Source organism: Fonsecaea monophora, assembly GCF_001642475.1.
Source record: "Fonsecaea monophora strain CBS 269.37 chromosome Unknown Scaff36, whole genome shotgun sequence".
NCBI lineage: Eukaryota > Fungi > Ascomycota > Eurotiomycetes > Chaetothyriales > Herpotrichiellaceae > Fonsecaea > Fonsecaea monophora.
In genome coordinates this window covers 15803-40652 of record NW_019173967.1, presented here as the reverse complement: position 1 = coordinate 40652, position 24850 = coordinate 15803, and the positions used below count along the sequence as shown (strand labels likewise).

At 52.6% G+C, this 24850-nt stretch overlaps 8 protein-coding genes across 8 annotated transcripts; 3 read left to right on the top strand and 5 right to left on the bottom strand.

Moving 5' to 3' along the window:
- Positions 1-1208: 1208 nt before the first annotated feature.
- On the top strand, positions 1209-2296 carry AYO21_05587 (hypothetical protein; the record flags this gene model as incomplete). The annotated part of the gene is made up of 2 exons (XM_022655555.1): positions 1209-1638; positions 1707-2296. The coding sequence occupies 2 exons, from the start codon at positions 1209-1211 to the stop codon at positions 2294-2296; spliced, it is 1020 nt and encodes a 339-aa protein (XP_022512061.1).
- A 528-nt stretch (positions 2297-2824) lies between these two features.
- On the top strand, positions 2825-3550 carry AYO21_05586 (hypothetical protein; the record flags this gene model as incomplete). The annotated part of the gene is made up of 2 exons (XM_022655554.1): positions 2825-2936; positions 3066-3550. 2 exons carry the CDS (start codon positions 2825-2827, stop codon positions 3548-3550), a joined length of 597 nt encoding a protein of 198 aa, XP_022512060.1.
- A 2350-nt stretch (positions 3551-5900) lies between these two features.
- Positions 5901-6607, bottom strand: AYO21_05585 (hypothetical protein; the record flags this gene model as incomplete). Its single annotated transcript, XM_022655553.1, has 3 exons — positions 5901-5973; positions 6063-6215; positions 6267-6607. 3 exons carry the CDS (start codon positions 6605-6607, stop codon positions 5901-5903), a joined length of 567 nt encoding a protein of 188 aa, XP_022512059.1.
- Positions 6608-9440: 2833 nt separating this feature from the next.
- On the bottom strand, positions 9441-15104 carry AYO21_05584 (hypothetical protein; the record flags this gene model as incomplete). The annotated part of the gene is made up of 1 exon (XM_022655552.1): positions 9441-15104. The coding sequence occupies one exon, from the start codon at positions 15102-15104 to the stop codon at positions 9441-9443; it is 5664 nt and encodes a 1887-aa protein (XP_022512058.1).
- A 2116-nt stretch (positions 15105-17220) lies between these two features.
- Positions 17221-19212, bottom strand: AYO21_05583 (hypothetical protein; the record flags this gene model as incomplete). Its single annotated transcript, XM_022655551.1, has 2 exons — positions 17221-17288; positions 17349-19212. 2 exons carry the CDS (start codon positions 19210-19212, stop codon positions 17221-17223), a joined length of 1932 nt encoding a protein of 643 aa, XP_022512057.1.
- A 643-nt stretch (positions 19213-19855) lies between these two features.
- On the bottom strand, positions 19856-20658 carry AYO21_05582 (calcium-binding protein NCS-1; the record flags this gene model as incomplete). The annotated part of the gene is made up of 4 exons (XM_022655550.1): positions 19856-20035; positions 20097-20392; positions 20490-20575; positions 20648-20658. 4 exons carry the CDS (start codon positions 20656-20658, stop codon positions 19856-19858), a joined length of 573 nt encoding a protein of 190 aa, XP_022512056.1.
- Positions 20659-21560: 902 nt separating this feature from the next.
- AYO21_05581 (hypothetical protein) lies at positions 21561-22886 on the bottom strand (the record flags this gene model as incomplete). The annotated part of the gene is made up of 2 exons (XM_022655549.1): positions 21561-22567; positions 22619-22886. The coding sequence occupies 2 exons, from the start codon at positions 22884-22886 to the stop codon at positions 21561-21563; spliced, it is 1275 nt and encodes a 424-aa protein (XP_022512055.1).
- Positions 22887-23439: 553 nt separating this feature from the next.
- Positions 23440-24636, top strand: AYO21_05580 (hypothetical protein; the record flags this gene model as incomplete). Its single annotated transcript, XM_022655548.1, has 1 exon — positions 23440-24636. The coding sequence occupies one exon, from the start codon at positions 23440-23442 to the stop codon at positions 24634-24636; it is 1197 nt and encodes a 398-aa protein (XP_022512054.1).
- Between the last annotated feature and the right edge of the window lie 214 nt (positions 24637-24850).

Genomic DNA, 24850 nt, shown 5'->3' with positions numbered 1-24850 from the left:
CCAACTTGGCAACTTGGCAACTTGGCGCCTTTCACCTTCAGATGTTGCTGTATACAACCCGACAGAAGTATGGTATAAGGTTATCGAAAAAGAAATCAGGAACATCACACAGCGTAAAGTTAAGCATGATATGACTGATTTACCCCGCTTTCAGGTGCCTGTGGTGCCCGTGGCAAGTCAGCTGAGCTGAGTGAGGTGGACTGCACATGTAGATGTCTGGCCTGGCCTGTATCGCAGAAAATGCCGAATATCTGGTATCTGGCTGCCGGTGTATGAAGAGATTCCGAATGTTGGAGTTGCACAGGCTCGAACCCCGACATAGCCCCATTGGATTTGTACTTCGGTACGTATAATAACACGCAGCCCCACGCACGGCAGCTGTAGTTTGACGGCCTTACCTATGAATCTGTGGTTGGTCATGGGTTTGGGTTGGACTTGTGCCTGTGATGTTTGAGCATCTCTGTCAATTGCTTGAAACCCGCGCGGCTAAAGGCCATGAGAGTAACGAGACTGGGATTTATGGGCAAGACCAGTTCCCATCTTATACTCGCACGGGGAGTGAGTGGGTGACGGAGATGGACCTCAAGATGCCAAGCCTTGTCGAGGCTCGGGGTTATATTCTTCCTATCCGGGGTATCACGTGCAACAATGCTTTTGCAATCCCTCGGCCTTCGAATCCCGGATTTACCCCGACATCTGTTCAACCAGCATCAAGATGAGGGCACCACTGTACCATCAAAGCACAGGCACTAAGAAAGCGGTATATTTGCGTGCAGTGGAGATATGTTGGATCCGCCAATAACTAAAAGTCCGCAACTCCGACAGCAATCACTTGCCTGGGAGTCGCGGAGAGAGTGAGCATGGTAAAGGAAACCCGATTTACTGCTTTGGTACTCTGACTTGTTTGACCAAGTCCTTCAAGCCAAGCACACAGAAAAAGGATACTTGGCATCCTCCATTGATGTTTCCTCTATGACTCGGAGATTCTGACCCGCGATCCGGAGGCCATAAGCCGCTTGCCGAACCAGCTTCTAGGAGAAGCCTCGGTATCGCCGAAAAGGGTGGCTGGATTCGATGCCCAGCAAACAGCAACATGGTCTTTCCACTCGGCGATCCTTTGACATGGTGATAATAGGCCCAATTACAACTACACCTGAATAACTTCTTTCCTCAACAATCTCGGTGCTCCCAAACCACCAAAAAAAAAAATGAGGGCCTATCAGCTAAACGAACTCGCCAAAGGTCCCGATGACCTGAGGATTGTCGAGCTCCCTGACCTCGGCCCTTCCCCCGACAAATATCTGATTAAGATCCACGCTGCCGCCATCAACTTTTTCGATATTCTGCAGATCCAGGGCAAACATCAGGTGAAACCGCCCTTTCCCTGGATCGCAGGTAGCGAGTTTGCGGGCGAGATCATCGCGGTTCCCACTTCGCCACAAGCCCAAGATGCAAAGTTCAAAAAGGGTGATCACGTCTTTGGCGCGGGATCGGGGGCTTTCGCGACCATGATCCAATCTCCCGCCGCCGCCTTGAGGCGGACGCCGAAAGGATGGAGCCACATCGAGGCAAGCAGCCTGTTTTACACGGCTCCGACGGCGTATGCAGCGCTTATCCTACGAGCACAGGCAAAGCCAGGTATGTTGGCTCTTAGTCCCACTTTGCGAGTATCTTTACTAGAAGTGCTAACGTCGAACTCACGATAGGTGACTATGTACTGGTTCACGGTGCTGGCGGGGGTGTTGGTCTCGCAGCTGTTACCATCGCCAACGCCCTCGGCATGAAAGTCATTGCGTCGGCTGACACAGAAAAGAAGCGCGAGATTGCCACCCGGTTTGGTGCCTCTTACGTGATCGATTCCAAAGGCGATTGGCCTACCGCCGCAAGAAACCTCACGCCTAACAAACGAGGCGTTGATGTCGTCCTCGATCCTCTTGGGGTCATTTCTGACTCGCTCAAATGCATCCGGTGGGATGGGCGACTGTGCATTATCGGGTTTGCCGCCGGACAGATTGAGAAAATCCCGACCAACAGACTGCTCCTCAAGAACGTCAGCCTGTCTGGGTTGTTTTGGGGTGAGTATGCCAACCAGGACCCTCAGAGCGTGGTGGAGGTGTGGGACAAGCTTTTGGAGCTCATCAACAAGGGCGGCATTGTACCCCTGAACTACACGGAGAAGCAGTTCCAGGGTCTCGAGCAGGTTCCAGATGCTATGAAGTTGTTGAGCACAGGGACGGCCTGGGGGAAAATTGTGGTTGGGATAAGCGACGAGGCGAAGGCGAAGGCGAAGCTATAGTCCTGTTCCGATGTGATCAGAGGGCGATGTAAATCAAGTGGAATTGACGTCGGGTCATCATTCTCGGACGTCTTACTTCAACAAAATCTTTCCTCAATTCATCAAATACAAAGCAGGAAATCGATGGCTGAGACTCAACAAAGACTTACTGCGGAAGTGGCTCGCTCACTGCGTGCAACACCTCATCACCAGTCAATCTCCTCCTGTGCTTTCGTGTATATGTAGCAGAGAAGGGGCCGAGGACGAGAGCGGCATATTTCAAGGAGATATACCAGTCAAGTCGGTCGTATATATGTATTTGGACCTTTCTAGTGGTTTATATCGAGATGAAATGGCACTGCTGGTGCTGCTGGCTGGCAGAGCAATGACGTCAGAGTAAACACTTGACTTTTGTCAGACACGTCATTTGATTTGATTTGTCTGCTTCCAGCATCTCATTCAGACTTCACACCTGGTCGATACCCTCCCACGCTCCAAATCAACTCGGCAATCTCACATTTCGCTTCCCAGCTTTGCTTGCGTCACTCAATGTCTGAGTCTCCGGGCCAGTCAGATGGCGCCAACGGCGACCCCGAAGCTGCGATGCGCGCGATGATGGGCTTCAGCTCGTTTTCCGAGCGCCGGCCCAAACATCAATCCCGTAAGTCAGTTGTGCAGGTTGCGCGAGATGGCTTTCTCCTTGTCACTCGTGGTTGCTAGTCTCGCATTTGCTCCCTTACTCTCCGACATGACCGAGGACAAAGTCGCTGTTTCTGACCGCACCCCTTAGACACATCTGCCACGAATGCTCCAGCCGTGGAAACACAGTCAAGAAAGACAGCGCCTGGTGTGCCAGGGTCATCTGATCTCTCGAGGTCTAGCCATCTACAGGAGGTCGAGTCCGAGTCCGGGTCCTCAAAGACCCCTGGACATGAGGAACACCCGTCAAGTCTAGACCAGTCAACACCTCTTCCAGCACCACTACTACCACACCAACAACCACAGACGAACTACGCATTCGTATCTCCAGAAACGGGCATCTCATTCACACCGGAAGAGCTGGAAGAGTTGTCCCGTGGCAAAATCAACGCCCGAGGTGACAGAGTCTTCTTCAAGCCCGCCTTTGTGGCCGGCGATCCCTGGTTCCGACTTCGAAGGACGGGGAAGGAGCGGAGACAAGTCTGGCAGCAATATGGGGATGGGGATGGGGAAGGGGAAGGGGAACGGTTCTTAGAGAAACTCAGCTCGACTCTAGATCGACAGCGGACTTCATGAGCGAGTATTAGCGCAACCAAGATGATTACGTACCACCGTGTAACATTGTTCAAATAACAGATAGTAATCTTGTTATACAGCTCCGTATCCACCTGGCAGTCGGCTGAATCACATGAATCCGAATCCCCCACTCGTCGCGGACACATGTCGACGTGTAAACATTTCTTGAGGAGAGACGCTCCCAAGCATGTTCAACATATTCCAAACCACGTACTTTCCGCACTCTCTGTCTGAGAGATTGGATATTGGACATTATTGGACAAGACAAGTCATAGTCAAGGGACATAATATTTATTTCCGATCTTGAAACTCCCTTTCGTCATCCAAGCACCATCACCCGTCCCCGAAGCGGGAATCAATGAACCCCAAGAAAAATCCAAATGATTTCACACCGCACCACACCGCACCACACCGCAGTATTGAATACAGTCTGAAAAATCAAGACGAGGCCAAAGAGGGAAAAAAAATAAGCAAAATAGGATTCAAGACTCTCCTCTTGGAAGGGGAAAGCAAAAAAGAAGGAAGGGCAAAGTAAAGTAAAGAATTGATACCTATGGGGAGGGGAATGAAAAGGGGCGACGCAGCCTCGTGAAGCCAGGCCGTGCGGTGGGCGGTGGGCGGTGGAAATGGGTTCGTGGTGCCAGATAGAATCTCTCTCTCATCCCCTGTAAAAAGTCTCCTTCGCACCTTCAAGGCCTTCAGTAATATATATACAATTAGTACGCAGTATATGGGGTAGAGGACAAGAATTGGACGTACCTCGTATTGGTTAGTACGGGAGACTCGGTAGGGGTCAGGTCAGGCTGGGTAACACGCGAGAGGGCGCATTTTAAGCAGAAGTGATTTCCACCATAATAAGAAAAAAAGGTTCTGGACCCCTTTCCCCTTTCCGTTGTCGTTGTCAAAAGACTTTTACACACTAAAGCCATTAGTCTGGGCGTGTCTGGCAATCGGTGAATAGATAGCTAGTCATGGAAAATAGGGCCCAGCCTCTTTACAAGGAGGTTGTCCATAACCTAAAAGAATCGAGAAGACAGACGAGACCACCACAACCACGTGTCCCTCTACAGGCATTAGACAAAGCTCCGAGATGGCCACTACCGCTCCAGGAATCAAGCCGCCTTCTCGGTTCACTCAAGCCTGTTCTCGGCCGCTGGTGATGGGTGCCCGGGCCAGCCTCGCGCCCCTAAGCGGCGTTCCCAATCACCTTGGAACGCCTCTCAGCGACGCCAACTGTCCCGTTAGGGGCACTCCACATGCCCCTTGCACCCTCCAGCACGTCCCCAGTCCCTAATAGCTGCCGATGCCCTTAAAACCCCCACCACCAGCCCTGGTGATGGGCTTGCATGGCCCCCTAGAAACCCAGTTCGGGTTGCCCTACGACTTCCCTCTAAAGGGACAAATTCGGTGCCAAACTGGCCAGGATTGAAACTTTTTGGTCCGATTGCAACTGTCACCAGGGGAATAAGAATACACAGGGAGTGAAAAAAGAAACAAGGAAACCCAAAGCCACGGTCCGAACCACGGGCCAGGGGAGCAAGACCCCCCCGGAACGCAGCCGCCACCACCCAAGAGACAGAATCGGTACCCTGGACGTGAATCTGGACGCCAGCAACTTGCTCCCTACCTGCCCTGATCTTTCGGCCCAGCGCCAAATCTGGCTTAGGCAGCACACCACAATCTCCACACCATCTGCAGGTCCCCCGGCTCGTCACTTGCAGAATCACGGTCTTGTGACCAAAAGGAGGGGAAGTGCTACAGAGAAGGACGCTCGTCCCCAAGGTTGGCCCGGGAGCTCGTGGCCCAATTAGACGTGTGAGAGGGTGGCACCAAACCCGAGAACTGGACCAAGTGTGCCTGCAGAGGACTTCACGGTGGCACCCGCCTGGCGTTTCCTGGCTGGAGGGGGTCGGTTCCTGCAGAGTCGATCGCTGCAGTGCAAGTTCGGCAACCAGGCGATTTCTCCGGCTGCAGAAATGGGCCTGGCGTCATGCACGCCATCGCCCTGGCCAGCATGCGGGGCAAAAGCAGCAAGGAACTTGGCTCAATTCGTGGGGTGGAGCGGAACCCTAAACCCACTGCCACGTCAATCACCCCGGAGGACTACCGCCAAGGCTGCATTTCAGTCTCCCGGCGAATAGGTGTTCGAGTTTGATCATGGAATCTGATTTGCTGTTGTCTGACGACATCCAAAGGTCTGAGCGGAGTGGAAGGTGAGCGGAAAAACCCACCCCATATCCAACCCGGCCGCAGAATGGAGGCTCTCGGGGCGTTTCGAAATCGAAGAAATTGGCTCCCAATGGAAATGGCAAGGAAATTCGTAGCATCGTCAATCGTGACTGTCATGGACTCATGCATGGCGACTGCGGCTGGCTTTCGCATAAGCCTCCGGATGTTTCTTCTCTGCCTTCGATTTCATCGCCCTAAAGATTCCCACAAGTCAGTTTGACCGCTGTTGCGCATTTCACACGGAGAATGGCCCGAGCCCTGTCCAGATGGCAGCAGAACTCACGAGATCTTCTTAGACGTGTATTCCACGTCTCGGCGGGCTTCTTTCACGGCCTCGACTCCTTCAGCGAAATTGACCCGCGCAGATTTCAGTCTCCGCTGGGCCATCGCTTGCAATTCTTGCAGCTCTCGCTGTTTTGCATTCAACTCGCCAGATCTGTTGACGGTTAGTCTCTCAATCCCATCCCGAGTGTCAAAAGCTGCTTACGTCTGGGCTTGTTTCGCCAGCGAGCGGTCCATCCGAATAGGATCGAAGGCGGCGTTCATTTTGTCGCTGAGCATGTCGACAACATCCACACCGGAATGTGCGTATGAGTCGCAGTCTCCGCTGCTGTGACTAGGCGCATAGCTGGACCGGGCGGAATAAGAACCTGCAGAGGTCCGACTTCCAGTATAAGATGTGCTGGTGTCAGGAAGTTCTGGAGAATCGAGAACCCGGGATTGGGGGTAACTGTAGACAGGGGCCTTCCCGGACGGCATGGTGATGGGCAGGGTCTTCTGGTGAGTAGCATAGCTGGTGGGGTGACGAGAGTAGGCGGTGGTGGCCATTGTGAAGAGAAGATAAGTACAACTAAGACTAAGTGAATGGGACAAGGGATCAGGTAATGTATGGTGGTGGAGATGAGGTTGGAGGCACTCTCTGAACTTGGACTAAGCCTGATGAAGGTCAACCAGGTGTTTGTTCAAACTCTTGCAAAGTTGAGTGATGGAAAAGGAAGAAGGAGGGAGGAGGACTTTCTGACAGATGGGACGGGTTTTTATAGGCAAATTGGGGCACTCTTCTTGACACAAGGGAGCAGGGGAGCAGATTGCCAGCTCATCACCTCCCTCTGGGCGGACCAATATGAGTCGTAGTCCAAGGGGAGGGTGGTGTCATGGTGAGTCCACTGACCCCGCTTCTTGAGCATGATGAGAAGAAAAGTAGGACCAATGTGAAGACGGTTGAGCCAGGGTCGAAGCAGGGTCGGCACCGTCCGTCACCTTCCGCCCGGCAGAGACAAAGGAAAAGCCCGTCGAGGGCTGACCAAAGAGAGCGGAGAGAGACCCTCCACGGGCAGGAGATGGCAGGGTAGGATCAAAGTCTCAGCTGAAGCCGAGTCAGGCAGTTGAGGGGAGGCAACGGGAAGCCAGCGACGATCATTGGGTCGACGAGGCATTTTGCCAGGACTGGAGGGTCCCTAGTCCGCGGGATCTAGAAGCGAAACGGCGGACGGGAGTGGCTGTTCTGAAAGGCGAATGGAGCGAGGACGGAGAAGGTTCGTGATTATACGTGAGCAGGGGTGGGAAGAGGCGGGAGGAGCGATGATTCGGCCAGGGAGGTGGGCGCTGGGAGTACGTTCAGAGATAGGAAAGACGTCTTAATTCCGAGACTAACATGGGACCCTTGGGGAGGGAGGGGAGGGACAGATGGCAGGCCACTTTGGTGAGGTGTGTGTTCGTGTCTGTGCGTGCGGTATGTGCGAGACGTTGAGTGTTGGAGCACAGGTATTGGGAAATTATCTTATTGAACTTCCACATTTTGATTTTTTGGGGCGGCCGAGGCGCGCGGGCAGCGGTGGATGCGGACAGAGGGTCGCATAGTGGAATTGGTCGAGGAGGATTCAGGAGTGGCAGAGAGCGCCAGACGTTAAGAGGCGGGATGAAAGCAGCGAGAGGCAGGGTCAAGAAAGGGTCAAGCGTTGGCGGTTGGCGCGTGGGAGGGGTGAGGGTGATGGTTGCAGGAAGCCCGGTGGGCGAGTGGGTGAGAGTGGGAGCGCGAGGTAGCAAAGAGGAGATGGCGGTCGTGGTCGTGGTGGTGATTGTGATGAATGATGAGTGGTGGTGAGGAGGTGAGGATGGTGGTGAGTGGTCACCGGCTTAATTTCGTGCGCAAGGGAAAGGCAAGAGAAAGAAGAAAGTGTGGGAAAGGTACAGGCAAAGTCAGGAGGAAGGAGGCCAACCATCGCAGGCAGCCGAAGTAGGCGGGCAGAGAGGCACAGAGGTACTTCGAGGCATTACATCTAGTGAGTCGGCACAAGTTGGGGAGGGGGCTAAGCCTACCTAACGGCTGGTATTGGGGTATCTGTCATGGGCGCGGGCACACCCGTTGTCTACCTGGGTAAGCATACATAGGCATCATAGAGATATGTACATAGGCCTAGGTCATGGGCTGGTGTGCTGGCAAAGATCAACCACAATCCCTTTCCAGATGTATGTTTGTCGCAGCGCCCCTTTCCTCGGCCACTGGCCTCCATAATTATAAGTTGATCTATATTCCACCTACCACATACTCCTCGCGGATCGCATTCGAGGGACTTCGAGTCGGAGAGAAAGAATCAAGTAGGCGCCTGGTCTCCATGGGGGAAAGGCTGCCTGGCTGCCTGGCTCCCCCTCCCCACGTCTGGCTCATTGGGCGTTGAGAAATAGTCCCGTGGGTTGCGAATGACTGGCAGGGGCGCAAGGTCACAGGAAGTGTAGGTAGGTACCTAGTTTGTCCGCCCCCAACGACCCCCAATCTGCTCACCTTAACCGTCCTGATCTCGGTCTTGGTCCCCTGAGACCGACCTTCTTACCTGGAAGTCGCGCCTACGGAATGCTTCGGGGGTGAATTATACTTTGTGCGGCAAAAGGAGTGTTGAGGGCTTGGCGCGGAAATTGAACCACCCACTCAGAATCAACACCACTCACTCACACTCCCTCTCGCCATTACCAACCAATTCAGATTTCCTTTTCAGAGGTAGTGCGACATGGGTAGATATGTACTCGGTACCAAGTACATCTACCTACCTGGTTATCTATTTTGCATCTCCCCAGTGGCCATTGAAACAGCAAAGCTAGGCCATTTTCCTACACCCCCGTCTCGCCGTCCAAACCAAGCACGCCTTCCTCGCCAAATACGGATACTAATTTGTCCCTAAGCCCATTCATGCATGTCGTGGTTCTCGTTGGAGAAGAAGTTCGTCTCCCCTTAGCTTCGGCTCTGATCATATTGACAACAAGGCTAGGTCCTCTTTAACCCCATAGCCCATGGACATACCTGCCATTATCCCCCATCCCTGGTGTGGTTCAGCCCTTATATTACTCCTCTCCCCATTAATGCCAATTCCCCTTTTGGTTGAAAAACACAAAAAACAAAAAGCAAAACAATGGGCGCGGTGTCCATCATCCTTGTACAGCATGAAGTCGTCCATCACGGAGAATTTCCCCCCTCCCCCTCGACAAGATGCAAATGAAGTTGCCACTGGCAATGAACAGGAAAACGCCATGTCCAGAAATGCTTTGCAATGACTCGCTCAACGCATTGACAATGCCATGAACTAGTGACCTCTCGCCCCGTGGACAGCGCACACTGACGCAGAGCTTTTCCTAACCCGAAAATCGTTTCCCTGCGCCTCGACAAAACTCAAGACTCCAGAGGCCTATCACGTAAGAACACGTGTGGCACGGTTGGATCCAGTAGCGTCATCATCATCGTCCCCAGCACATTAAAATCAACCGGTTTGGTAAGATAGTCGGTAAATCCAGCATTCGCTGCGGCTGCGCGCTCCTCGGGCATGGCATGCGCTGTCAGTGCCATGATCGGCGACGGCCGGTACCCGTGACTCCTTTCCCACTCCCGTATTTCTCTGCACGCCTCGTACCCGTTTTTGACTGGCATTTGGATGTCACAGATGATAAGCGAATAGTACCCCGGAGCGTTGCCTTGAACCATGTCAACGCATTGTTGCCCGTTTTTGGCACAGTCGTTGATCAGCGCAACTTTCTTGAGATAGCGTTGGATCACCATCCGGTTTACGTCGCTGTCCTCTACCAACAACACTCGGTGCTCCCGTCCACCAATCTTCTCCTTGACCAAGTTGGCAATATTTCGGAAGTCATCAGAGCTCGACTGCGCGACCTCACGTGCTCGATCCTTGCTTAGATTGCGTAATTGTGCAGGATCAAAAATCATTGCAAACACAGACGGTTTGACCGGCTTGTGAATCATGTAGGCCTTGCGCCCACTGGCCGTGAGGGTTGTAAAGTCATCCAGAATATCCCGCTTCTGGTAGTGGTCGGTAATCACCACAAGTGCTGGGATCACTGTGCCCGTAAAATTCGCCATCTGGCGCATGAACAACATAATGTCCGACGTCGCCGGAATGTCCAGGACAATGTGCGTGAAAGTCGGCGGAGACGGCCCATTCAAGAGATCCAGGAAGGAACCAATATCTGGAATCGTCGTGACATTAGCTGCAATTGAGTACGGCACTACGTGCTCAATATGCTGCTTGATTGCCATCCGCGCGTGTTCAGCAGGGCAAATGATGATGACGGAATATGTCTGGGGGTGTGCTTTTTCCGGTGCCAACCTGCTTCCGTCGTTGTCGCTTTTGCTTCGTTTGAAAATCGGATGAGACGCAATGGCCTTCTCTGTCAGGGTTTGCCGTTGACCCGGCGAAATTGTGGACTCGACAGGAGGCGCAAATTCGGGCGTTTGCACAAGCGTAGTCGCCGACGACACAGACGCGATATTTCCTGAGTCTGATCGCATCGACAGTCCGGAACTATCGGACAGAAGGACTGGGGGAGATACCTGCGTCGGTGACGACACTGCCGGTGATGGTAGAGTGGGCAGCTGTTGCGCAGGGGGGCTCACGTATCTAGATAGCCCAGGTGTTTGAATGATCCCCTCGTTAGGCAGAAGACCCTTAGCTGACGCAATTGTTGATGTTTTGTTATCGGACTGTGATCGAGGACTGCCTCCCAACGACGGCTGTCTCTGTTGTGCGGTTCTCGCAGCCAACGTTGGTGAGGCAACTTCAGAACCTGGGGGAGCCACCTCGACTCTGATATAGAAGCTGAAAGTTGAGCCCTCACCTGCTTTGCTTTTAACAGATAGCTCACCTCCGTGCATCTCAACCAGCTGCTTGGAAAGGAAAAGGCCCAATCCAGAGCCTGCCTCGTGACTGCTGCCGCCTCCAATCTGGCCAAACTGCTTGAAGAGTCGTTTGAAATCGTCTTCGTTGAACCCGCGCCCAGTATCAACCACATCGAATGAGAGTAAGCCTGAGTGATCAGACTGCCCACTTGATCTGCCCGGCTCGGCCTCGCGATAGGAACATCGCATGTACACCTCGCCCTGTTCAGTAAATTTGACAGAATTTCCGAGGAGATTGAGGAGAACCTGGCGCACTCTAAAGGCATCTCCCTTCACCATTGATGGAACGTTAGCCTCCAGCGAATAATTGAGTTCAAGTCCACGCTCGATGGCCCTAGAAGAAACCGTATCAACCACCTCTTCGCAGAGTGCCCGAACATGAAACCATTTCGGAAGGAGCGTCATCTTGCCAGCTTCGACTTTGGTGACGTCCAGAATATTGTCGACGAGTTCCCTCAGGTTATTGGCGCTGTTTTGAATGGTATCCACCGTCCGCCTTTGATCATGATCCAGCTCTGACTCGACCAGCCATGGCATACTACCCAAAATGCCATTGAGCGGCGTTCGGATTTCATGAGACATGTTGGCGAAGAATTTTGTCTTGGACTCCATCTCTGAGTGAACCTTCTCATTGGCTTGGTTCAATTCTCGTTCAAGGGCCTTCCGCGTCTCGATATCGGTGCATGTACCGTACCACGATGCCTTTCCGCTCTGACTTTGCCATAGACCAGTGTCAACCCGAACAAGCCGTACAAGAAACCACCGATACCCACCACCTCTCGACTTCAACCGGATCTCGGTCAGGTAAGACAAGCGGCCGTTCTCGTCCTTTTCCACGACCACGGAGCCTGATTTGATCATCCGTTCCAATGAGCTCAGATCTGGCGAGAAAAGGTTTTTCTGTGTAGGAAGCGGTGGCGGGGCTGGGCCGACTGTTTTGTTTGAGTCGTTTGATGAAGATGGACTTGTCGTTGAAGATCGCATAATGGCGGCCACGTCTGAAGGTGCCAAAATGCCGCATTTGTGCAGGTCGTCGCGGTGAACATGTTTCGCAAAACCTAACCCTCGAGCATCCTCTAGGGTTTGGCCTGAATAGGAATGCCATTGTTGATTGACAGCCACAATGCCGTCTCCCTCAATGGCCTCAAACAGAATCTGGGGAATGGCATCTGCAAGTGCACGAATCTTTGTGTCATGGGCCATAATCGCTTCCTTTTCGCTGGCTTCGAGGTTTTTCATGTACTGCTCATGCACATCTAGAAATGACCCAATCCAGTACAAAAGTCGGCCATTGTTGCTCAACAAAGTACTGGCTCGGAACACGAACCAGCGGAAATCGCTGTCGCTATTGAACCTCTTGACGCGGATATAGTGTGTGAACTGACTTCCCGTTCTTAAAGCTTCATTCCACAACTTCACCAGACCATTTCTGTCTGCTGGATGCACGTTCTTCCAGGGATCCCGCACACGGCCTTCTCCTTGACTCCGGAACGCATCGAACTTACGGTTGGTCCAAACCAAGTCTCCCGTACTTGGCTTGGCTAGGAAAAGCTGGAGGGGTACAGCATTAAGCATGAGCGACGATATAAGCTCGGGTAGAGGTCTCTCGCCATCATCCTTGTGCTCGCTAATCCGTCGAGCAGTGTTTCGCCGGAGCGTAGAATCAGCCCTATCGAACAGGGGGAAAGAATGATCTCCATTATCACTTTCGGAAGTGATGCTAGCCGTCCGAAGAGCGACTGGACTGGGAGGATCAGGCTGTGTTTTGGTCGTATTACCGGCGCTTTTCCTCGCAGACATCTTTATACCGGCAGAAGATTTCTCGGTTGAGTGTTTGACTTGGTCGAGGTCATCCTTGGTTGGTCGTGGGCCAGGAGTAAGCGGTTGTTGGCCAGCTCTCTGCCTCCTGGCAGAGAAGTAGCTGTCGACCATTTCAGATCCTGTCCTGCCACCTGGAGTCGGTGGCTGGCCCGAACTCAAGCCAAACTGCTCCATAAGCGGCGTGCTCACCACAGAGCTGCCAGGGCTTTCCCTCAGACTACCTGGACTGAGATTTTCTTGATATGTCCATGATCTAGAATTCTCCTTGTCCTGTGCAATCTGTCCACTCAGCTCAGCCACGAGCTCGAGTTCGGACCCTTCATCAGAGAATGTGCCTCCGAGGCCGAATGCGGCTCCATGGCGACTTCCTGGGGTGCCACGTAAACGATCTTGAAGAGCACTGTACTGCTGCGCAAGTGAATATGCACTTGCCAGATGTGGCAGAAGGGCCTCCAAAGAATGCCGCAGACTACGCGGATACGGGGTCAGTGGCGATAAGAACGAGAGGATGGCTATAGGGAAACGAAGGTTAGACGCTAGAGTCCCTCTGGCCAGAATTGGCTGTATGAGCGGCACGTGTATCAGAGTCTTGGACATGTCGGCACCTATCGCGCTCAACGGCTGATTGGCTGTGGTCGCATAATCATATGGCGGGGGGTTCTGTTCGAACGCAGTCTCGTCAATGGATGCCGTGGGTTGCGTAAAGAACGGGGACTCCGCTGGGTCAGGACGTGCCGCAGGCGAGGGCGAAGGGCTTTGCGACCAGGGTGATGGTTCTGGTTGCTCATATTCGTCAAATGCACGAAAGCCGGCTTGCAGCGTCAGACTGTCTTCGGGTCTTGCGGGCCTACAGTCGTCAGGGCCTCCGGGCGAGGGCGTTGGTGGCGCGCTTCGATTCTCGTCTCTCCCTTTGATCTTGGGTGACGGTCTCGGCGCGGTGTCCGTATACGCTCTGGTCAATACAACAGGTTTCCTCTTCCCAAACAACGTTGCAACCCCTGTCCGGACAAGCAACGGATCGGATTCGGCTTCCAGAGGCTGGATCGAACGATGGACATGACATCTGAGTGTCGACGAACCGGACCCAGACGAATTGTACTGTTCCCTTAGTGCCAAGGGGTCCGACTCTGCCACCGACACTGATCGAGGTGTGGCAGCTTGTCTGGTCAACCTGGGCATAAGCGGTGAGCTCATCGGTGCTTCCTCTACTGGTTCTCTAGGTGTCATGCTATAGGCACGAACAGGCCCGGCAGGTCTCTGGCGAGCACCCCTCGCAGATGGATCTGGAGCCGGACCCGCAATGGAATGCCGGGACAAAAGAGGCGGTCGACGTAGAGGCGCAGAACTAACGTCACTGGCAACTCGGCTGGCAGGTTCTGGCCGTCGGCCTAGAGAGGTTATATCAGCTTCGGAGGTGGCCAGAGAATCAAACTGCGACGGCGGCACCCCCTCGCTGCCATTGACGTTGTACGTTGCCTTCTGGCCCCACGGAACGTTTTCGAGATCGGTGATATCCCCAGGCACCGCCAGTGATGCGCGCTCGGCACCATAAACCTCGGTCAGAATCTCGGTGACATTGACCCACCACATATCCAAACCTGGTTCTGCATTGAGCATCAAGATAATATCATACAAGTCCGGCGCTGGGAAATTGGGGTCTTCGGGAAAACCTGGACTCAATGGGGTCTGACCAATTGGTGTACTCAGATCCGAAGAGGATGTTTGGCGTTGCGGAAGGGGAGGCTGCACTGGTTCTGAACTTAACGGCGGCTCGTTGGTTGGTGACAAGAGTGTGAACGGTCTGTGGGAAGGTCCTGAGCGGTGGCTGGTATTACGATTGAGTCGTAGAGCCATGCGAGGGAATGGATATGATGGGGTCCTGACAGCTCCCGGCGTCATGTCAAATGTGGCTCGTATGGTCCGAGCAGAATCTGTTGAGAGGGCAGCGGTGTTGACCGATTCATCCGAACTTGACTCTGCATGCTGCAGGGATGTTGAGGCTTCGGATGAGTCGTCCTGTTTCGTGGTGTCAGACGAACCGCTAGAGGCTGTGTGGGCAGCAGCGGCGCGCATTTGTTGTTTCTGTGCCAGCGCGGCACTCATTCTTCTTCGCATGGCCTCAATCCCAGATGAATTCTCGCGTGTCAAGACACTTGTCACTTGGTGATGAACCACAGTAGGGGCGTTGGAAGACGCGTCCCCAGCGCTTCGTCTCTCCCCTGTGCCTCCCTCTTCCGATCGTGGCGCCAATCCATTACCGTCGTTGCTCCGTGAAGATCGGCCGCGAGGGGGCATTCCAATGCGCTGAGATTTTGACGACTTCATGACTGCGGATGCAGACACTCGATCGTCCAACTACGGTGTCTGCAACCTCGCGGCAGCCGAAAGGCAGGCATGGAGAGTAGGACGGAAACGACCTTTCTTTGTTGATATTGCGGTAAGAGAGGTGTTCGCGAGGTATGTTTGCGCGGTCGATCGTTATAGTGTACAAAAGATATCCGTATGTATTAGAGGATCAATTAATTAGATTAGTCGGAGTGACGTTTTGAAAACCACGACAACCCAGGTCAAGAGGGTAGAGGTTCGTCGTCAGGAGAATGCTAAAGTGATGGCTAGGCAACGAACGAGCCTGAAATGAGAGTGAGGCTGAGGGTGTTATGGATGGCGGTAGCGAAATGGTCGATGGTGACTGTTGAAGACAGTTTAACTTGAACGTAGAGAGAGTGCGTGGGCGTGTGGACGAGGGGGCGCGAGATCCGAACGGAGTCAATGTGGCAAGGCGGGTGGTGGTACTTGCGACGAGGGAATAGATGGAAGTGCGCGGAACATGCAGTCACTCAATCAGTCAGTCAGCCAGCAAGACAGTTCCTTCAGTCAAGCGCTGTGAGATGTGTCTGTTCGTATACTGGACAAGGGCGTGTGGTGGTCGTGTCCCGGTAGTTTGATCTGGAGAAAAGAGAGACAGAGAACCGAGACAATCGACGACACAGGCCATTGTGGCCTGGCCACTGGGCTTTGCGGAAACGGGGCTTGCTGCACAGTGACGTCGGCGGGTGTCCAAGACCGCCTAGGGTCCCCAGGGCCAGTTTTGAGAGGGCAGCCGCACCCACCCGATTCCTCATTCAGCACCAGGCAGGGCCAGTACCCAAAAAGTCAACCTGGGCGTGCCAGGGGGGGGAGGGGGGATACCCTCCAAGGAACAGCCACCGGGTGCCACCCTTGCAGCCCCTGCCACTCCCTGTAAACCCAGCGAGCCACCTGCATCACCAGGCCGTTTTGTTCTCCTCGTTGGGGGCGAACGGGTTGTTCCTAGATAATATCTGACTGATCTCTGGCACTAAGTCGGTATTCCCGGCTGGTCAATCTTGCAGTCCAGCAGTCCTATCACCTCAGCTATAGCAACTCCAACACCTCCACCAAGTCAACAGCCAATGTCTACCCTTTTATTCTACAATTACCCGACTAGGATCCCATCTGCGGAATTCGGTCTCTTTTCGTCTTGAAAGGTCTCGCACAATACCTCACTCCAAAACTTGAGTAAGACAAGGGGAGACTGCATGGTGTAACTGCGCATCCTCGCCTCTCTTGCACCGTCAACTTCCACCATCAAGATTCTCACACTACGTAACCAACCACCAACCAACACTAGAGTCGTTCTTCCGTCCACATCTTTGTCCGAACTCAACGTCAGCGGCCCACACAAACATCGCTTCCTGGTCACCACCTATTGTCCTCCCGCACAGGCACTTTGCACGTCCTGGTCATAGTAGAACTCTGTTGAGATCTTGCCAGGCCAGTGGTAGACAATTTTTTTTGAAAGCCCACACACATCTCAGTCCTTGACGGTTACGGCTGGCTTGGATGTCAATTTCAACCGGTTCCTGAACCTGACACTGATGAGCGATGGCTGCTACCTTACTCCACAAGGAATGCCCTTTTCGTTTTGCCTCGTCCTTTTCTAGCCACAGTCGAAAAAATAGGCCAAATGAGCGAAAAAGGCCAGTAACAAAACAAGATGAACAAGATACTATCTGTCCGTAGACGATATTCGAGACCCACAGATCGACGTACAAGAGCGCAACAAGAGGACGGGTACAGACGGACAATATACAAATTGTGGAGGAGCGTGTATGGGTACCCGACGATCGTTTCTTTCGCCTGTGCTGATCCATTTCCTTCTGGCAGTTCCTCTCTCTGAAGTAAATACATCTGGTAACACGTTTTGAGGTTCATAAACTCCACGTATGCTGGTTTCCGGCCATGGCGGCATCTCTTATCCGAGATTGTCATCCTTTCGAGACCTTCATCGACGTTCCTGTCAAACTGTAGATCCAGCCTGATATCAGCGGTTGCCAAAGTCTCAAAATGTGCTTTTGTCTTTTGTCTTCCATTTTCCCCAACTCCGCGCCGTTAAATATACAACACAAGAAGCTGCTGGTGCTCAGTCCACTTTGATCGACCCATAAATGCGGTGGACGAAAAGATAGGACGAGATAAATCCGATGGTGCCTGTGAAAAGAAGTCAACCCAACCATCCGCACCACAAACAGAGGCTCCTAAATCTCTTACCTGTGAGCACAGCAACCAAGAAACTGAGCAGTCCAGAGTAGCCGACATAAAGAACCGCTCCAGTGAGTCCTCCAAAGGTGACTCTAGTCGCCCAGAACCCCAACGCATTCAGGAAAACATACCCACCAGTCATCCCGGCGCCTAGAAATGCCCTCCATTGCCAGCGATAGTCTTCAGCACAGAGCAGAAAATACACCAGCAGAATGGTAGTGCAAGCGCATGTCATGGCCATCAATGCATAGCAGATGAACAGGAATCCAAACATGTAGTAAATCTTACTCGTCCAGAGCGATGTCATGATAAAATACAGTTCCACAAAAATGGCGCAGAATGGTAGGATGCCTGTGAGCAAAAGCGAGGGGAGTGGTCGCAGGGAGCGCGCCACTGGCGGAATTTGTCGCGGAATCTGGTTGACTCTGGTTGGGGGCTCAATCGCGGGCGACTTGAACCCATACCATGACCCAGCTACACTTAAAGGGACGCTGATGAGGAACCAGATCGCAATGATAGCCAGCATTGTCGTAAACGGCACCGCGCCACTGGCTCCCTTTGCCCAGACGAAGAGGTTGAGCAGGAAGAATGTCCCAAACACAATTCCAGGGACGAAGACTGGCGTCAGTGCAATGTTGAGTTTCCATTTCTCGCCACCAAAGCTCTTGTATGCTCGCGCCGACACGTACCCGCCAATACATCCAAAGATGGTGTAGAGCAGAAGACCGATGGACGTGAGCCAGCCGCGGTTGGAAGGTGAAAGGAATCCTAACATGGCGAAGGCGACTGTTACAGCTGTCATAACAAACAGTTGCGCACCATTCCCAAGTAAGACGCTCAGCAGTAGGGCATAGCGAGGCGGCCTAAAGACGTCGCCATGCACCAGCTTCCAGCCCGAGTCTTCTTGCACGTCTTCGTCGACAGCGGAAGTCCCCGAGAGGTCGTCCAAGTTGATGTTGTCCAGTCGATTATATCTAGCAATGTCCTTGCGAAGTGCTCGGACCAAGACCGTGCTGACCATGCCGATCAGGAAGACGACAAAGATAGCAGAGTTGATGAGAGAGAACCAGTGGATCTTGGGATCAACGATATGAAGCAGTTTATCCCAGCGGGTGGCCCAAGCCGTGTCTGAGGGACGCCAATAAACGCTGTACGTATACGTGACTGGTGTTCCTCCCCCTTCCTTTAGTACAAGGGGACCAGATGTGAAAGCGCAACTGGCCTTGCCATCATCCGAGAGGCGAGAGTCGGCGTAAGATTGTGGCTGGACCAGGACGCCAACCACGCGGTATTTGAGTCCACGAAGTCCCGCGGTGTGATAGTCAATGATGATATCCCAATGGTTGTGTAAAATCTTTGTCCCGTCCTCTTGCACTTTACCCAAGGGAAATCCGGGACTCGCAAACCGTTCGTGGGTGAGGGGATCTTCTCGTAGTTCGGCAGCCGGGAGTCCGTCGACAAAGAAATTGACGTTATAGGCCTCCTCGATTCTTTGATTGACGAAGGCCGTTGACCTCTCATCGAATGTGTCGCCCGCACACGCAATCTTACATGTCTGGTTCAATCCCATCCACAGTTGAAAGGGGGAGCTTTGAATGCGGTCGCCGAAGACGATGCTGCCCAGTGATTCTCGTCGGGGCTGGGGTCCCCCTGCAGGCTGGCAAAAATGGAAAGCCGGGTGGTAATAGTCGTAGGCAACCACAGCGTGGATTTGCTCATCGTGCCGCGATATGGAAGGCGTCAGGGCGTTGACATTGAGTTCAAGTTGATCGCCTCTGGAGTACGACGAGGGGGAGACGCCAGGAAGATAGAAGGACGCAGCTTGCTTGAGGAGGAGGAAGCCGAGAAGCTGCAGAGGAAGTTTGGGACTCATAGTGAGTTGAGGTTCGACTGACACAAGGATGTGTTTATATGCGAGCGATCGAAGGGAGGTCACCTCATGTTTAGGGGATGGGGAGATTGTAAAGCTTCAAAGCAGAAAGTAAGGCGCGCAAATACCACTAGAGGAGAAATAAAAAGGTGTCTCAGGTCCCTTGTCCGTGAATGTGTGTCGTTCCTTGAGATGCCAGAGGTTTTTCGAGTTAAGTATCCGAGTTGAATGGCGAGGAGCGACGTACAGCAAAAAGTCTCACGGACTTCGGAGGCACGGGACCGCGCGAACTTGGTCGACACAAACTGCCACAACGAGATTGATTTGACACGGTCAAAATTAACGTGGGTTCGAATTGTGATAAAGGTTATAACATTTTATTTCTGACGCTCAGTCCCGTTTACAAAATTTGCAGTTCAATGCCACTCGTCGCGCGTGTTCTTTCATGTAGCCTTGTGGCTGCAGCTTGCAATGTTCCAAAAAAGCACCTCCTTTGCCCCGGCTCCAAGGACAGATCAAGCACACCGGCTTGTGATCCAAGAGTCTGAGGAGAACACCAAAAGCGCCAGCGTTTCGTATGTCTCCCACTGCTGCAATGCCAGAGTGGAAAAGGGAGGATTGGGAATTTGTGACTCCTTCGAATCAATCATACCAGGCCGTCATACAGCGAGAGAGCTGACACAATCGTCTCATCCCGTTTACTTCCTTCCTTGAACTCTGCCATATCAAGACTCCCGTTCTCATCCTTGTCCATCATTCTGAAAATCTTCCTTACCCTCTTTTCTGGCGTATCTTCGTCTTCGGGCAATTTAACCATAGAGCCGACCTGAATGACTATTTAGCGGCCCGTGGAAGGGTCAGAAGAGCAAGGAATCAGGCATTCTCACCATTTTGTAGATCGCCTCCACAATCGCGAGCATCTCGTCATAACTGATTTTGCCGTCCCCGTCGATATCGTAGAGTTGGAACGCCCAGTCAAGTTTGTCTTCCATCTTCCCTCGACTTGTCACGCTCAAGGCACATATGAACTCCTTGAAGTCGATCGTCCCGCTTTTGTCCGAGTCAAATACTTTGAAGACGTAGTCGGCGAAGGAGTTTGGATCGCCAAAGGGGAAGAATTGTCGGTAGATCTTTTGAAACTCTTCCTTGGTCAACATGCCCGAGGGGCAGTCCTTCAAGAATCCTGGATTAGGAGAAGACGTGCTCAGCCGCAATTCGCATCTCCAGAAGATGGGGTAGATGCTGCACCATGTGCTCGGCACAGATTAGATATGACATACCCTTGTACCATTGTTGCAATTCCTTCTTGTCGAAATGTGTCGACTTCTGGAGCTCTTCCAGTTGTTGAGGAGACAGTTTTGATTGTCTGGAAACCAAGTCAGCCCAAAGTGACCGTCGGCGACTGCGCTCCGGAGTCGAGCAGCATCACTGCGCTCACTTCTGACCCATTTTGTTAGCCCACCTGAGGCCAAACGGCCCGACTTTCAGTGCCTAATCTCAGGATCGTGATGCAGAATGGTCCGGAATGCGATGCGCGAGGTCGGCTTCAGGCGAGCTGAGAGAGGAGTGTGGTCGGCTACGATTGCGATCGCGGGGCAGGGGCCTTGTCGGGATAAGAATGCGATCTGGATGGTAGAATTTGGTGGTATGCGAATTCCGAGGGGATAAAGGGCGCAGAGCATACAATCTGGAGGTGTCGCCTCGAGCGCAATGTTTCACAAGGGCCAGGTTTTCTGGAGAGCCAAAAGGTTTCGAAAGTTAAATCGGTCTTGTACTTGTAGCCTCACGTGGGGATCAGTTGCACCCTGGAGTGATTTGAGGCTTTGACGCCTGAAGTTCCGCGTGGCGGGGACCTGAAGAAGCGTTGACAACCAGTCACAAAGTCAAATGACAAAGCCATCGTTATCGTTCACGGCGGCCGCATTGTTGCTAAGGGATCTAGACTTCGGCATTCTCTACCTAACCGCAAAATGCCCATTCTGCCTGTTCAGGTTGTTTTTGTGTCCGAACCACCACCCGGAGCTTGTCACAAATACCCCTTTGATCTCCTCCGAAGGATTCAATCGGACTCTACGGCTTGATTCGGTCCGCCGAGCTCCCCAGGCAACACATTCCTCGCCCAAACAATATCCGAGGCAGGGTGTAGGGCAATGCCACGCCTCGTTCATATTCTTTGCTTCTAGAGCCAAGATGTCTTGGTGCTGCTCAGCTCCAGTCGGTTTGTGTCCACCCACCAATATGCTCTCAGCTCGAACAATAGTCTGGAGATGCTGACAGAGCAAGTGGCCTAATAGATGTGGTTGGTGGGCGCAATTGAGCTTCACCAACAAGAACAAAACTGCGAGTTGCTGCTATTCTAAGAGTGCAGCTTGGTTGGTGTATAGTACATCAACCACGTTGCTGAGCTTTTCAATTGTCTCCAAGGCAGCATCGTAGCCAGTATCCCGCTCGGCCTCGTCGAAGACGATCAAGCATCCCTCTCCTTGGTCCAACACTCCAATGATGACTTTGTCCAGAATCATCTGAGATAGTTTTCTCTCCACTTGCTGCGTGTCGAGCCCTACCATCTTGGCGACGTGGTCGATCTCAACCCGACTGAAAGGTTCGATGACTTTGATCAGATTCTGTTCCAGCATGGCATCATACAGTCGTCGCAAGTGGTTGCGGATGAACACATCGCTGCCCAGCTCGTAGCGGTAGTTGGATAATGCCTGTTCGTACTCCTCGAGCGACCGATTCGAATGGGCTCTTGCCACAGCCTTCATGGCCTCCAGACTTGTACTGGCGTACTTTTGCGCTTGCTTGGACGACAGCAGATTATTGACATCATCGACCAGATTTAGCATGATTTTGCACAACAGCATATACTGCAATGCAGACGTGGCACGCACAGTGTCATCTTGAGCGTGATAGCCTTCCAGTGCCTCGATGAAGTATGAATATGCGGTGTTGAAGTCTTTGTCTTCGGCGTGCAGCATACCACTTTGCATGTCCAACCCAGCCTGCAGCAAAGGGGGAGTATAGACCGAGGCAGCAGACGTCCTTGCAGAAGTCAAGGCAGCTCGTGCTTTAGGCTGGTTGGTGAGAGCATGGTAGACCCGAGATTCAAGTAGTTGTACCTCGACGAGGACCAGCTTGTCATCCAACCGTTTCAGTTCTCGCAATAGACCGTTAATCAGGGTGAGGGCATCGTAGTATGATTGTTTCTGCATGTAGAGGCCAACAAGTCTCGTTTCGAGGTTCTGTCGAAGGAAGGATCGCTTTTCGGAGTTCGCCCACTCGATGCATGATTTTGTAGTAGTTATTTGGATCTCGAGAGTGTTGGGGATATCAATGAAGAAATCGAGTAGTTGCCGAACTAGACGCAAGCGTTAGCACCTCAAATCAAGTTCATTCCTTGTCAACGTACCAAGCTTCGCTGTTTTCGCTTTGGCGAATGACGATAGTGTTGACCTGCTCGTCTTGACCAGCGCTGACAAGTCTTCCGAGCGCTTGTTGTCTCTGTACAGTTCCCCAAGGCCTACCAAAGCGTTTTCATACACTTGCAAAGCAGCCTGGTCCGAGCCTGGAGATTGAGCGAGTACATCTTTGTAGATACTCTCTGCCTTCGCTGAATCGGTTTTGGCCAGCTTCCGCGCTTCGTTGACCTTTGTCTCGTTCGAAGGTGGAGGCGCCATCTTGTGATAGGAGAGAAAAAAGAGGAAGGAAGAAGACAGTGAGATAAGACCAAAATGTAGGGTCGCGGTGCAAGCAATTGACAGAGGGTAAAGTGCAGCTTAGGACTGGAAAGGCTGCGATAGAGCCACGCAAGGCGTAGAAAAGACGCGGTTGGCGAATCTCCTCGCAGGCTTCGAGAGGCCAGCCTCGCCTTATGTCAGCCTCGTTGGTGACGACAGGGTCCCGCCCAGCTTTGTGCGGCGTCTTCTCCACAAAAAAGTTCCTGCGCCCAGAACCCTTCGCCTCGAAAGAGTTCAACTCTTTGATCTCTTTGAATCTAGTTGTCTTGTTACTGTGGTCGAACTACCATGTAATATGTTGTTTCCGATATGGTCGGTGCTCCCATCCTTCCTCATCCGTGCACAGCTAATCGTACTCCAGAAAATCAAGTCCCTCACGAGGCCGCCCGCGCCCCCGGGCGAGGGCGCCGTGCGACAACCTCGAAATCTCGACCCAAGCCATCACCCTTTCGAACGGGCCAGGGAATATACAAGAGCCCTCAATGCTGTCAAAATGGAACGCATGTTTGCCTCGCCATTCATCGGACAGTTGGGTGAGGGCCATGTTGACGGAGTCTATTCTATGGCAAAAGACCCGGGCTCGTTGGAGAGACTTGCTAGCGGAAGTGGTGATGGTGTGGTCAAAGTATGGGATCTGGCAAGCCGCGATGAAGTCTGGAGTGCAAGAGCTCATGATAATGTGGTCAGAGGTTTGTGTTGGACTCCAGAAAGGAAATTGTTGTCTTGCGCCACCGACAAGACTGTCAAAGTCTGGGATCCATACAACGGAGAGCAGAATGGAGTGCCTCTGACAACTTATCTTGGCCAAGGAGCATTCACTGACATCTCCCATCACCGGAATCATTCTTCATTCGCTGCATCTTCCAGTGCAATATCAATCTATGACCTATCAAGACCCTCTTCCGGCCCCTCCCAGGTCTTACGCTGGCCGACATCAACTGACACGATCACCGCTGTTTCTTTCAATCAAACCGAGACATCTATTCTGGCGTCAGCGGCATTGGATAGAGCCATTGTTCTCTATGATCTCCGGACCTCTTCGCCTCTGTCCAAGGTCGTTTTGAGACTGGCATCCAATGCCATCTCTTGGAACCCAATGGAGGCGTTCAATTTTGCTGCCGCAAACGAGGATCACAATATCTACATCTTCGACATGCGAAAATTGGACAGGGCGCTGAACGTATTGAAAGATCACGTGGCCGCGGTCATGGACGTCGAATTTAGTCCAACGGGCGAAGAGCTCGTGAGCGCATCATACGATCGGACCGTGCGGCTGTGGAATAGAGATCGAGGCCATTCCAGAGATGTTTATCATACCAAACGAATGCAGAGAGTGTTCAGCTGTCGCTTTACTCCGGACAACAATTACGTTTTGTCCGGGTCGGACGATGGCAACGTGAGGTTATGGCGAGTTGATGCATCGAGTCGACAGGGTATTAAATCAGCAAGACAACGGCAAAAGCTCGAGTATGACCAGGCCTTGATCCGGAGATATGCCCACATGCCAGAAATCCGGCGAATCAGGCGGCATCGACACTTGCCCAAAACTGTGAAGAAAGCAGCCGAAATCAAGGGAGAGGAGCTCAAATCGATCAAGAGAAAAGAGGAGAATGTCCGAAAGCATAGTAAGAAAGGCAGCATGCCTCGACACAGTGAAAGAGAAAAAATGGTTCTTGGGACCGAGAAATGAGCTCTTCCGAACGGTCAGTTAGAGGAAATCAACACTGGGAGAGCAATCCTGCGATATATCCAACAGAAGTCCATACTATCCAAGGACAAAATCCCCCCACAGAGCCACCCAGCGCTTTCTGCACTGCGGGTGTTGTTCGCGACACGCCAGCTGGGAAAGCAGTGTCTCGCTAACCACCACATTGATTTCGTTCCCATTTGAGTACGACTCGGGG